Consider the following 13,241-nt stretch of genomic DNA (forward strand, 5'->3'; position numbering starts at 1 on the left):
CAGCTGCTGCGGTCAGGCAAGCGCCTCCGCAGTCACACAGCGAGAACAGAGAGACTGAGACAGAGTTTCTTCCCTCAAGCCATCAGAACTGTCAACGCTGACCTCACCAGGGGTCCTAAATGAGCCATACACTAGGCTCCACTACCTACTGTACTGTATGTAGCATACTGTACCGCATACTGTGTCACTGTTCAGGGTTGTTCGTGATGCCGTATTGCTGCGCCGTACTGTTGTATACTGTGCTGTATTATCCCAAACACTACCTCACTCTATTCACTTTCACATGCCACTTTAATTCACATGCCACTTTAATGCACATATCTGTACATACATAGGCATATTCCCTCTATCTATTCCATTTTATTTCTATTGTATTTTATTCGATATATTTTATCTTATTCTATAAGTATTCCACTTACTGTATTACGTTTTAGGAGTCAGTTAGTCGGCCTATTAGAAAGGAATTTTTTTTACTTTATTTTTTTTCCTAGGACATATTGTGTGCTATCACCGGGTGCGTTGCATTACATTTCACTGCATATATGTATGAAAGTATGTACATGTACGTGACGAATAAAAAATCTTGAATCTTGAATCTTGAATCTTGACTCCGTTACCCACAACGCAACGCGGCGTGAAGCCGGAATTCGATTGGCTGACGAAAACCGCACCGGGAAGTGGACGTCGAGGCCGATGTGTCTGCGGAGGAGAACACATTAACTCTCTCTCGGGTGAGGAGAAGTGTCAACGAAAACCCGAGTAACCGTCTCTATGCGTCGGCGCTTGGCTGCCGGTGTTTATCGTGTGGGGGGGACCTCGCCCTTTCGTTGTGTCGCCCACATCGCGTGTTCCTTTGTGATCGCTTGGGCGTCGCGGGCGCGCGCGGCTCGGTCCGAAAGTTTTGTGTTTGTAAAAACCGTGACGTCATCGCGGGCCGTCAACCGCACATCTCGTCAGCCTCCCGATTTGCAATTATGAATTATGATTTGTTGTTGGTGGGTCCAGTAGTCCGTTAAAACGGATAATGTCCCAAATGTTGAATCTTTTCAGCTGCAAAGTGGGTTCCTGCAAAACAGCTTTGAAATGTCCTTCCGCGTTGGGCGTGTCAAGTTTTCTTTATTATTCGTTATTTCCTGCGTTGAAACGTCATCCCCTGGCGTTCCCTCAGAACATGGCGGGCAGAAGGGTCGTGGTGCTCCCTTCGTCATCAGAGATGGCTCCGGTGCTGGCTCGTCTGGTGGTGTCCCGGGCTGAGGGGGCCGTGTCCTCCCGTGGCCGCTTCACGCTGGGCCTGTCTGGAGGCAGCCTGGTGGCCCTGCTCAGCCAGGGGCTGCTGGCTCTGCCGGGGCTGGACTGCAGCAAGTGGGTGGTCGGCTTCTGCGACGAGCGGCTGGTGCCCTCCGATGACCCCGAGAGCACTTATGGCCTATATAAGGTACACATTCTACAGCCCTTGTCTTTGATGTTTATCTTTTCTTCATAGCATCATCATCATCATTCATTTTGGGCGGTCCCAACTGGAGGGGACTCTGACAGCATTATTTAACCTGCATGAACTTTCAACTTTATCGCCCCGTGGGAAATGTTGTTCTGTTATTTGAGAATTGCTTGGTCAACACTCATAATTTGCAACCGATAATTCAAGAGAAACAATGATTGAAAATAATTGGCGGCGAAATAGTCGTGATCCTTCAAGGACTAAATCGATGGCCTGAATATAAGATTGAGCTATTTTTATTAAATGGGCTCTCCTTGTTTCTTTTGCATTATTACTGTTTGATTTATAGGAGTGCAACGTAATCTCAGTTGCATATTTCTATGAAAGGTGCTATACAAATTTAAAAAATATTACTATTATTATCTGTGAAAGCTAGATTTATGTCTGTCCTATGTGGTGGTGTTTCCCTGAACCACAATTGCTTCTCGTTTTATTAGAATCAGTTGTTTTCCAAGATCAACATTCCCCAGAGTGGGATCTTGGCCATTGACTCCTCGCTACCAGTGAACGAATGTGCAGAGGATTACACCCGCAAGCTGAAGGAGGTACATACACAGCATTTCTTTCAACTGTGCTGTGAGACGCACTTCTATACGTTAATACTGTTATCGAAACATTGTCATTCTACTCCTCTTAAACACTCAGGCTTTCCCGAATGATGACAAACCTGTGTTTGACATGTTGCTTCTGGGAATGGGCCCCGATGGTCATACTTGCTCCCTCTTCCCGGATCATCCTCTCCTTGAGGTATGAGCCCTCCTCATCCGACCTGTTGTGAATATGAATTGATTCTGCCCAGAACGCTTAAATGTGAAAGCCCTCTTATCCCACTGTCCCATTCGCAACTAAAAGACCCGTGCCTCCATCTGGATGGAACCAAGGCTGTTTAGATGCTCCTTAGTACTCTTATTGTGCTAGCTTTCAATCCATATAAATAATTGGAGAACCTAAACTTGCACGTTTAAATTGGTTTTAACTGTAGGATATATTGAAGGGCAGCATACTTTTATTTGTTCTAAATTTTAACATAAGATAAGATAAAACTTTTCTTAGTCCCACAATGGGGAAATTTAAGATAAGATAAGATAAACCTTTATTAGTCCCACACTGGGGAAATTTACATTGTTTCAGCAGCAAAAAGGGGACAGCAGAAAATAGAGCATATCAAGGTAAGCACTATAAACAATATAAAACCAGAGTACTATTAAATTTGTAGTAAACTACTAAATCTACATTGTTACAGCAGCAAAAAAAGGGGGACAGCAGGAAATAGAGATAATTTATTTATTTAGTTAGAATTTAGAATTATGCATTGAATTGAATATGATTAGCCTTCATTAATAAAGAAGACTTTTTATATTTTTATATCAAATATTCCCAGATGCAGGGCAAAAAAAAAAGAAGAAAAATACACTTACTAACGAAATACTTGGCCTAAACTTTATCTCAGTGTACTATTTAAAGCAACAAGGTGATACATCTGCAATTTGGCTGCATTGTACACTTACACAATGTAAGAGCATTTTCCAAAATGTGTTGAACTGTGTTCAAGTTCAAGAGATTACGCACAATAAGCTTTAAAAATACTAAAATGTGCGTAATCGACACGAGGTGCTGGCGCAGGCAGGGGGCAAGGGGCGGCGCCACAATTTACCATAATGCAGCCTTAAGGATTTGAGTTTGAGACTCGTTCTCCAAGTTGCTGCACTTTTACACACACACACACACACACACACACATACACACACACACACACACACACCAGAGACATTTGTAGCTTGGTGACATGACAGGACTTCTACTCAACTGTGAATGACTTCCTCCCAACCCAAGAAGTTGTGTTACTTACAACAGTATTCAGTTGGGTAAACCGTTTGGGTGAGTGACTAGAGATGCTGGTAACATGAGTATCGTCATCAATCATGGAAAACAAACGAAAAAGTCCTGCATTCTTCTATTTATAGTCAAAGGAACCAGACTTGATGCAAGTTTGAGTGTTAGTTTATGTGGCTCCTCATGTTTAGGAACGTTGAAAGGCCAGAGACCAAAGACGCTGTATAAACATTATGTTTAAGCACTGCTGCAAAGCCTGATTTATGTACTTGGAGGCTGCGATTTAATCATGTTTGAATTGGGCTTCACTAAGCTCTACACTGTTGACCAGGATAAAGAATTTTTTCAGAAATGTTGACAAATTCATCTCTAGTCATTGATATGAAATAATGCAGATATATTGCAGGGCTACTAATGAATTCGTTGACACCAGTTTGCTTCTACTCTTTACTCTGGTTCTTAAGCTGCTATTTCACATGCTCAATATGTGTAATATCTACACTGATGAAGACAAACACTTGTCTATGTATTAATTATAAGCACGTCTTTGGTTTTGATGATTTTGCGTCTCTTATTATGGGTCTGAGTTACACATTTATGAACACGTCTGTGTTCAGAGATGTAACCTTGGAGTTCGCCTGCTTTCAATTGTTATCTCTCACACAGGCACATTTGAGGCGACAGCGTAAACCTTGATATCGCAAATTTAAACATCATAGAGGATTGGTCTTGGTTTGTGTTAAGGAAACTGAGAAGATTGTGGCCCCCATCAGCGATTCTCCCAAGCCACCGCCACAGCGTGTGACCATGACTTTACCCGTCGTGAACTCGGCACGCTGCGTGGCGTTTGTGTCAACGGGAGCCAGCAAGGCACCGGTGTTGAAGGTAATTTGTCTCTCATGTGATTCAAAAGAAATGACCCCTTCAAAATGTATTTGAGATCGCTTAATTATTGCATTGCTACTTTTCTAACAAGGGCTTTTTTGTTTGTTTGTTTGTTTGAGTTAGGAAGTGCTCGAGGCGGGAGAAGGTCCAGCATTCCCCGCAGCACGTGTCGTCCCTACTAAAGGCGAGCTCTTCTGGCTCATCGATGACCCAGCAGCTGCTTCATTAACTATTCAGGTAGAGAGGCCGGGTTCAGGTGCCACACTCTAGATAAACCGGCACGGCTTCCTCAAGGACCAACATAGGAAATCGTTATTAAAAAAGTGAATACAGACACAGGATACGGCTAATCGTGTTGTTGTGTGTTTTTCACGGCAGCCAACGAGGCATGGCGTGGAAAAGGCTGAATTGTGTGAGTGCGCGTGCGTTTGAATTGTAATTTAAGTAGCAAAGCTAATCACTGTGTGTGTGTGTGTGTGTGTGTGTGTGTGTGTGTGTGTGTGTGTGTGTGTGTGTGTGTGTGTGTGTGTGTGTGTGTGTGTGTGTGTGTGTGTGTGTGTGTGTGTGTGTGTGTGTGTCAAAGAGAGAGAGAGACACAAAATCATGGTTCCACCTTTTTTCTCTGTTGAAAAATATGCTTTTTTTTTTTTTTGTCTTAACAGCTTTATTTCTAAATAAAAAAAAAAATAAGAACCTGTTTCTAATATGCTTTGGTTGTTCTTTAAATATGTTCCAATTTTAGTAGCAGATCCAAAAAAACTGTGGGAGAGAGATAATATATATTTTTAAGTGGGTTATTACGAATGTTAAATTGTTTCATAATAGGTTGTCGATTTCGGTCGCCGACGCAGAAACCTCTCTCGCGCCCGTCCCCTTTAAGACCTCCGCGGACTCTTCCCCTTTAAGACGGCGCTGCGACGGCGTCAGTCGCCGCCGATGAAAGGTTCGACTCCTTTTTTCGGATTCTGTTCTAGAGGAGTCGCTCCATTAAAAAGAACAAATACAATACAAAATAAAAACGAGTCGGTTTGTTTCGGTGGCTTGTGTGAGCGTGCGCATCGGTCACATTTAATGGGAACGATCCAAACCCGGGCGCAGCGTTTGTTTTTCCCTCCACCCTGGGACTTAGTTTCGTGCTCAGTAATTATCTCCAGTTTGTGACTCGTCCACCCGCTCTCCGTTCGCTGCCGACGGATCGTCCGCGAGTGCGGAGAGGCTGCGGAGCGTCCCTCTACGTGTCGGTGATGATCTGCTGAACTTTCCCGACCGAAGCCCCGTTTTTCTCAGCTCACGCTCAGCGGCTTCGCGGGGCTTTCGTTTTTTTTTTTGTTTGTTTTTTTTCCCTTTTCCGCCATGCACCGCGTCGCCGCCCTGTCCGCCGCCCTGCTACTGATCCTGAGCTGCTCACCGACCCGGGGATACTTCCCGGAGGAGCGCTGGAGCCCCGAGTCCCCGTTGCTCGCTCCCCGGGTCCTGGTCGCCCTCGTCTGCAGGAACTCCGAGCACTGCCTGCCCCACTTCCTGGGCACCGTGGAGCGGCTCAACTACCCCAAGGACCGTATGTCGGTATGGTGAGTTGAGACGCCGGAGATAACGGTAAAGACGTCCGTGATCATTAAAAAAAAAAACAACCAAAAAACCCGAGAATCGGGCCCGGGCAAGGGCGTTTAGCGTCGGGTCGGAGTCTGGTGGAAAAGGGGGGTGGTCCCAGTAACTCAACTCTGGGCTTGTGCTGTTGGAATATTTCCACTCGGCAGGAAAAAACGGCGCCGTCTCCGGTGTGTGTTAGTCCCGAGTTCGGCGCTCCGCTCATCCAGGTTTCCAGGGGAGCCACGGATGCGGCGTGTGCATACGTGGAGGGGCCAGGAGGGGCCAGGAGGGGCCAGGGCGCTGCTGACCTCACCTGATTTTGGGGCTAATACAACTTTTAACCGAAAGGATTTGATATGGAACATTCCTGGCCCAGTCCAGCTGCCGCAGTGAGACGGATCATATAACTTCCCCTTGTTGTTATCTACTTGCTGTGTATGAAATCACAGGATTCTGATGCCCCCAGGGCCCTGTGTCAGGCATGTAAGTAGTGAAATAATTAAAAAGCCCAGATATGAATGACACTACCAGCACTCCCGTCCATGAAAATAAATATTAATAATCCAAGTGGCAAAGTCCTACTTTAATGCATGGTACAGTAGTGACGACTGTTATCACAAGTTCAACAAATTACCGACGACAGTTTATTCAGTGGTGTTTGTACAGGGTTAATTCGCTTTAAATCACAAACCGCTTGATCTGTTTGAATCTCACCTTCTCTATAGATGGCCAAGAGGCAAAGGAAGCCGTCCGCTGTATTCCGACTTTGAAACAAAACACAGAGGTTGTGGTGGAACACAAAGGCCTGCATTCACCTCCAGGGGTTGGCGCGCGTAAAACCCCCGGGAGGCCGAGCGTTCACTCGAATGAACGCCCGGAGCGCCTCTCAGATCTCGATCTGGCGTGGGACTGTTGGGACAGTTGCATTTCTGATATCATAACAATTAACTGCGGTGCGTGTGTGTGCATGTGTGAGGGGAACGTGGAATGATCCCAGTTAGCGTTTTCAAAGTGTCAGGAACACATACCATAGGTACACATAGTATAGAACGATAGAAACACAGTAATGTGCCTTTTCTATGGTCAGTTTTTTGTGTCAGATGGATAAATCCATTAAACATTGTACACATAATAAAAAATTTAAGCGTAGTTTGGAATTCTTGTTGGTTCCACAAATTTGCAGACTGAACTGTTATTTATATCAATATTTCAACTCACTGGTGAATAACAGCAAGAATGGATGTGTTGGACTAAATAAGATAGGGAAAGTTGTTGTTGTCTTTTTATTTCTTTGAAATCTAACATGCTCAAGCAGCATGCCCAACTTTAACCTAACACACACAGACAGGTTCTTTATAAATGACTAATTATGTTGAAGTGTCTGAAGCGTAATGGAGTTGTTTGAGTTGGACGCGGTGAGGCTGAACGCCGTGTAATCCGGGGGCTCGGGCGGTGGGGGTGGTTGATTCGCAGGGAGCTGTGGTGTTCTCACAAGTCCACGCGATGTCAGCCCCGGAGACCCCGGCTTGGCTGTCGGCCATCCGTGGGAAGCTCCAGACGTAATAGCCAGACCTGCAGAACTCTCAGATAAAGAGAAGGGCCTATACGTCGTCGTGTTGTAACACGACTCTCCCCCCCCCCCCCCCCCTTCCGCAATGCAGGTCGCCAGGCAGATGGAATGACTCAGGGCCCAACATGTGGCTTGATTTAGAAGCTGGGCAGCATTGGATCAAAACGCGCAGCTCTGCATATGCGTGTAGACACATTGCATGCACGGCCCCGGTCGCTGCCAGTCATCTCTGTTCACAGGCACCGCTGACTTGGCAGTTTTACTTCTTTAATTCTGTCTCTCTCGCTTGCATATTGGCGAGGCTTTCAAGGAGTTTGGTTTTCTCTCCAAACGTTGTGTATACCAGAGGCTCTATCGCTTGGTGATAGTGTTGTTATTTACTGCTCCTGTCTGTTCCCACAATGATTCCGGGAGTGAATAGTAGACCATTGTCATTTGAGAAGCGGTTTATTCTTTCGCCCTGCATCTCGACTTGAATCCGGGCCAGCATTTTCAACCAACGCTTCCTATTCGTTTGCAATTCTCAGCGTACCCCTTTCACGCACAGGTGTCAAATCCGCGCTTTTGTATTTTCAGGGTCGCGACTGATCACAATGAGGACAACACCACAGCCCTGCTCCGTGACTGGCTCATCAAGGTGCAGAGCCTCTACCACTATGTGGAGTGGAGGCCCAAAGAGAAGCCCAGGTCAGCTGCTCGCCAGTGAAAATGGCTTTTGCCCCGGAGCCCCTTTGAGCTGATAAACAATCTCTGGTGTTTGGTTCCCCTTTTGTCTTTTTCAGCGAGTATGACGATGGGGATGGTCCAAAGAGCTGGACCAACCTCCGCTACGCTCACGTGATGAAGCTCCGCCAAGCAGCGCTGGATTCCGCCCGCGACATGTGGGCTGACTACTTCCTGGTTTGTGTCCAGAACAGGTCTTTTGGAGGCGGGCAAAGATGGAGAAGTTATTTCTGAACATTTGAGCAAATTTTCCTTCCTGCACTTAATGCTCCGTCTCAAACGGTGGAAGCGCCTTAAATTGTTTTAATTACTTTCATTGCAAGAAACCAATCCGAAATAAGTGGAAGTGTCTTTGGCAAAGTGCCATAAGGAAGGCAACGATGGCTCAAGTTTTATTTTATTTTTTCGCCTCTTGATTAAAGTGTGTCTAGCGGAGACAAACGGAGCCGAACTCCACAATAAACCTTCTGTGAAATCCAGAATCTCCTCGCACAGTTCTATTTGTATAACCTAACCTAACATTGTCCAGCCTGCGAAGGGTATAATTTTGAGTGCAGAGTGCATCCAAAACTCTAGAAATGATCGCGCTATCTTTGAAAATTTGTAATGGCCTCATATTTTGGTCACTGGATGGATGGGTCATTTTCTGCAATTGCCGCCATTTAAATTTCATAACCATATTATTTGTTCTGCATATAACCTGCCTAACTTATTATTTTCCTTTCTCCAGGCGGTGGACTGTGACAATCTCCTCACCAATCCAAATGTGCTGTGGAAACTCATCGGCGAGAACAAGACCATTGTTGCTCCAATGCTCGATTCTCGAGCAGCTTACTCCAACTTCTGGTGTGGCATGACCTCCCAGGTGCTTTTGGATTTGCGCCTGCACGTTTGTGCATTGTTAATGCGTTGTGTTTATTTATTTTTACAAAAGCGTGGCGACTAATCAAACGCTTATAAATCCTCACTGAACTATAAATGACGTCAGAATTCTGCTGTCTGTTTGCTTGTCTGTAGGGCTACTATAAACGCACCCCTGCTTACATACCAATCAGGAAGCAGCTTCGGAAGGGCTGCTTTGCGGTGCCCATGGTCCACTCCACCTTCTTGATAGACCTCAGAAAGGAGGCGTCCAGGCAGCTGGCGTTTCACCCCCCACACCCAGACTACAGCTGGGCCTTTGATGACATCATTGTTTTTGCCTTCTCTGCTCGCATGGCAGGTATTGTACACATCTGCGGAATCCCCAGTCTGACAGTCTACGATACTTTAGGGGGGGTTTTAACGCGACGTACTGAAATCCAAACACCGATATTTTTGCCTTTTTGCAGATGTGCAAATGTTTATTTGTAACAAAGAGACGTACGGCTACTTCCCCGTGCCGCTCCGCGCCCACAACTCTCTCAAGGACGAAGCTGACAGCTTCCTGCATTCCTTGCTCGAGGTTAATGGTGAGTGGCTTGAATTCGAACGGAGGGTTCCTCACCGTCGGGGCTCCTTTTCTTTCTGCCTTGTAAGTTCTCGCTCTAGTTTCCGATGCTTTAGCCAATCTCAGCTGTCGGCATGCGGTCCCGTGCTTACCATTTCTGCGTCCATCTTCCCTCTCACTGTTTAGTGCGTAACCCCCCAGTGATGCCTTCCCAATACATTCCTGCCCCCACTAAACGGCCAGACAAACTGGGCTTTGACGAGGTGAGTGAGGAGTGCCGCGAAGATGGAAGCTGCAAAAATGGCCCTTTTGTCAACTCCCTGACTTACTGCTTCCCTCTTCTGGAAGAAATGCGGCACTGCGTTGACTGGCTCGCTTGTTCTGGTGCGTGCAGGTGTTTGTGATCAACCTGGAGAGACGGACGGACCGCAGAGAGCGGATGCTGAGGACGCTGTACGAGCAGGAAATCGACTGTAAAGTTATCGCAGCTGTGGATGGAAAGTAAGGTCGCCCTTTTTTAAGGGACGCTTATCTGGCGCCTGTCTGTCTGATTGTCCTATTTCATCCACATCCTTTATTTGTTTTGCCGTCGTCTTAGGGCGATGAACATCAGCGACATTAACGACATGGGCATCCATATGCTTCCTGGCTACAGCGACCCGTACCACGGCCGCCCACTCACTAAGGGAGAGCTGGGCTGCTTCCTTTCTCATTTCAAAATCTGGTCAGAGGTCAGCACCAGAAACGGCAACCAGATTCCCGGTAGATAGTAAATGAAACCGAATCCTTTGTTTAGGGGGAAGGGTGTGTCAGTGACAACTCTATGTCTGGCCATAGATCGTGGAGCGGGGTCTGAAGACCTCTCTGCTGATCGAAGACGACCTGCGTTTTGAGGTGTTCTTCAAGCGGCGCTTAATGAACCTAATGAGCGAGGTGGCGAGCGAGGGGCTGGACTGGGACCTGATGTAAGTCGCCGTGTGGGCCCAAAGTAGGGGCGCCTCGAGACGACCTCGCCCCGCCCCCGGCGGTTGTAATCCCGACTCTCCTTCTGTTTTATTTCAGTTATATCGGCCGAAAAAGAATGCAGGTGGATCACCCGGAGAAAGCCGTGCCCAATATTCACAACTTGGTGGAGGCCGATTACTCCTATTGGACGCTCGGTTATATGATCTCGTTACGAGGGGCCAAAAAGCTCCTGAACGCAGAGCCGTTAAAGAAGATGTTGCCAGTGGATGAGTTTCTCCCCATCATGTTCAACAAACACCCTGTGTGAGTGACAGTGTATATATATTGTAATTTGTTGGTGAAGCTTTTCTTTTTTTTCCTTTTGTGATTGTGGTTTTTTTTTCCCCCACCCTCCCCCCAGCAAGGATTACATGAAGCAGTTTGAGACCCGGAACCTGAAGGCGTTCTCAGCAGAGCCTCTTCTCGTGTACCCCACCCACTACACGGGCGACGCCGGCTACATCAGCGACACGGAGACCTCCACGGTGTGGGACAACGAGAAAGTCCGAACGGACTGGGACAGAGCGCGCTCCGGGAAGACCAAGGAGCAGGCCGAGATCAGCACGGAGGCCCAGAACTCCGACGTGCTCCAGTCTCCCCTGGACAGCACCGCGCGGGAGGAGCTATGAGGGAGGGGAAGGCGTTTTCTTTCTTTTGTTTTGTTTTTTTGTTTGTTTGTTTGTTTTTGGTTTTTTTTGTTTGTTTTTTGCGTTTCGTTATCCCCAGCTATCATATTTCTCTGGGTTGTTCTGTCTTATTGGGAGCTTTTTAATTTATCTAGATGTGACGCGTTAAAAAGGGATGGATTTAGTTTGATTGACCTTTTCTTTTTGGGGCGGGAGGGGGCATTTTAGATTCAAGCTCATAAAGGCACTAGACTTGCCATTTGGAGTGGCATTTGCAGTACCCAAATTATCTGTCATACAGAAGAGAACCTGGGCTGTTACATGGTAGCAAACCCATCGGACAAATGAATGTTATTCACACAATTTGACCAAACTTTTGCAGTTTGTAACACAGTATAAAATTAACATTTATTAATCCTAATGTATTGATGTGAGGAGAGAATGAGAAAGATGTGCATGTTTGCCTTTTATTTTTTCCCCCTTTTTACTTTTATTTTATTTTTTGTACATGAACGTCTTGGTGTCAACATGACTTGTTTTACCCATTGAGCACAAGTCAGTAAATGCAGCTTAGTTGTACTGTAACCAAGGATTTACTGCATGTTATAGCGGCGCGACTCCTGTGTCCCGGCTCCTGCTTTTATTTAGTTGTGCAGACTTTCCAGATAGTTTAACCGTTAACGCCTGCGACCGGGTTACTGCGGCGGTTACGGGCGCGACCAAACACCGTAAACGCCTCAGACCATGGTCCGGGAGGGTTATGATTAAGACGGCAACTACGCCTCCACAAAAAAACAGCCTCGGCAGCCACATCCAGAACCCCCCCTCGGCCTCTCCCTAGTCTTTTGCGAGGAGGGGAAATGTAAATGCGAGCGCTTCGCTGGGGAAAACACAGTACGAGGCAGGTGTCACTTTGACCGACGCGCTCTTTTCCAAGTTATTTATTGTGTTTCCAGTTTGACCTTGAGTTTGCCTGAGGGTCGGCCGCCCAGGTAGTTACCGAGTGGTTGAGTTTCAGCAAGTGGACGCCATTCACGCTGGGAGAGGATGAGATTGTGCCTTGGAAATAAAATTAGATATTTTGTTTATCGGCGTTTTGTCTCACAATTTTATTTCGCCTTTTCGTGAATCACTGCCTGACTATACATCACTTTTCATGTCTTGTCTGTAGGGAACGTGTCTCCTATTCCCAACATACATGTTTAATTTCACGCCTGTTTTAACTTTGGAATGCAGTTTTATAGGCTGCTGGTGTATATTTTAGGAAAATTGTACGTTAAGTCAGCGAAGTACACTGAACGCTTATGTTACAGCGTGTCATTCAACGTGCTGTATGAGATGCTGTAATACCTTAGTGAGCCTCGGGGTGTCGCCATTTTGAACCCCCCCTGCACATGTACTCCAGTGAGAAGTGTACGGAAGAGGATTAGGGCCAAATGAGGAAACCACGTGGGGGAAAAGAGTTCCGTCTTCCATCGCTTCTGTTCGGGGAAACATGGGCGCCCGCAGTGAAGCGTGTGTTTGTTTGGCGCAGCTGTGGATTCCAAGCGTATGGCAACACAACCCGCAAGGCAGTTTACGGCGAAGCCGGACATTCGTTTATTCGTTGGCCGTTAACGGTGTATGCCGCCATGTTGTCGTGACGTCAGACCTGTCGTTTCGGCAAAACTCTGGGCCGCGAGGTCCCGAGCGTTCAAACGGCATCTCAAAGTCTCCGCTTCTGATTAGTTTCAAAGTTTCAATTTTTGTTTGGTTCAGTGTCGTTATTAATTTGTGGCTGTCCAATTTCGGCTGTATTGTCACGACCCCGGTATCTTAATCTCTTTGAAAACACGACAACACAACTTTATTCAATAAAAACACTGCAAATGGCACATTCAGGGGTCATCATCCAACATCAGAGGTAACACTGCGCAATACAAACACATGGTTTGTTCGTCATAGTCACAAAAGAAACTCAAATAAAAGTATAGTTTGGGAGGGACAATTATTTTTTTATAAATCTATATACACAGTATATACAAATATACTGTGAGTGTGTTTAAAGAAATTTAAAGAAACACAGCCTTAAAGAAAAAGGCT

General features: G+C 46.3%; 2 protein-coding genes across 2 annotated transcripts; both read left to right on the forward strand.

Annotated features, from left to right (window-relative positions):
- The first annotated feature begins 635 nt into the window (after nt 1-635).
- On the forward strand, nt 636-4,913 carry pgls (6-phosphogluconolactonase). Its single transcript, XM_080009436.1, has 6 exons — nt 636-731; nt 1,169-1,435; nt 1,936-2,043; nt 2,144-2,245; nt 4,076-4,216; nt 4,340-4,913. Exons 2-6 carry the CDS (start codon nt 1,172-1,174, stop codon nt 4,484-4,486), a joined length of 762 nt encoding a protein of 253 aa, XP_079865562.1. The 5' UTR covers nt 636-731; nt 1,169-1,171; the 3' UTR covers nt 4,487-4,913.
- Nucleotides 4,914-5,325: 412 nt separating this feature from the next.
- On the forward strand, nt 5,326-12,247 carry colgalt1a (collagen beta(1-O)galactosyltransferase 1a). The gene is made up of 12 exons (XM_080009299.1): nt 5,326-5,787; nt 7,953-8,063; nt 8,159-8,276; nt 8,830-8,964; nt 9,117-9,321; nt 9,431-9,550; nt 9,715-9,791; nt 9,923-10,029; nt 10,127-10,259; nt 10,366-10,493; nt 10,591-10,797; nt 10,895-12,247. The coding sequence occupies exons 1-12, from the start codon at nt 5,570-5,572 to the stop codon at nt 11,160-11,162; spliced, it is 1,827 nt and encodes a 608-aa protein (XP_079865425.1). The 5' UTR covers nt 5,326-5,569; the 3' UTR covers nt 11,163-12,247.
- Nucleotides 12,248-13,241: the final 994 nt, after the last annotated feature.

This window comes from Zeus faber, assembly GCF_960531495.2.
Source record: "Zeus faber genome assembly, chromosome: 11".
Classification (NCBI taxonomy): domain Eukaryota; kingdom Metazoa; phylum Chordata; class Actinopteri; order Zeiformes; family Zeidae; genus Zeus; species Zeus faber.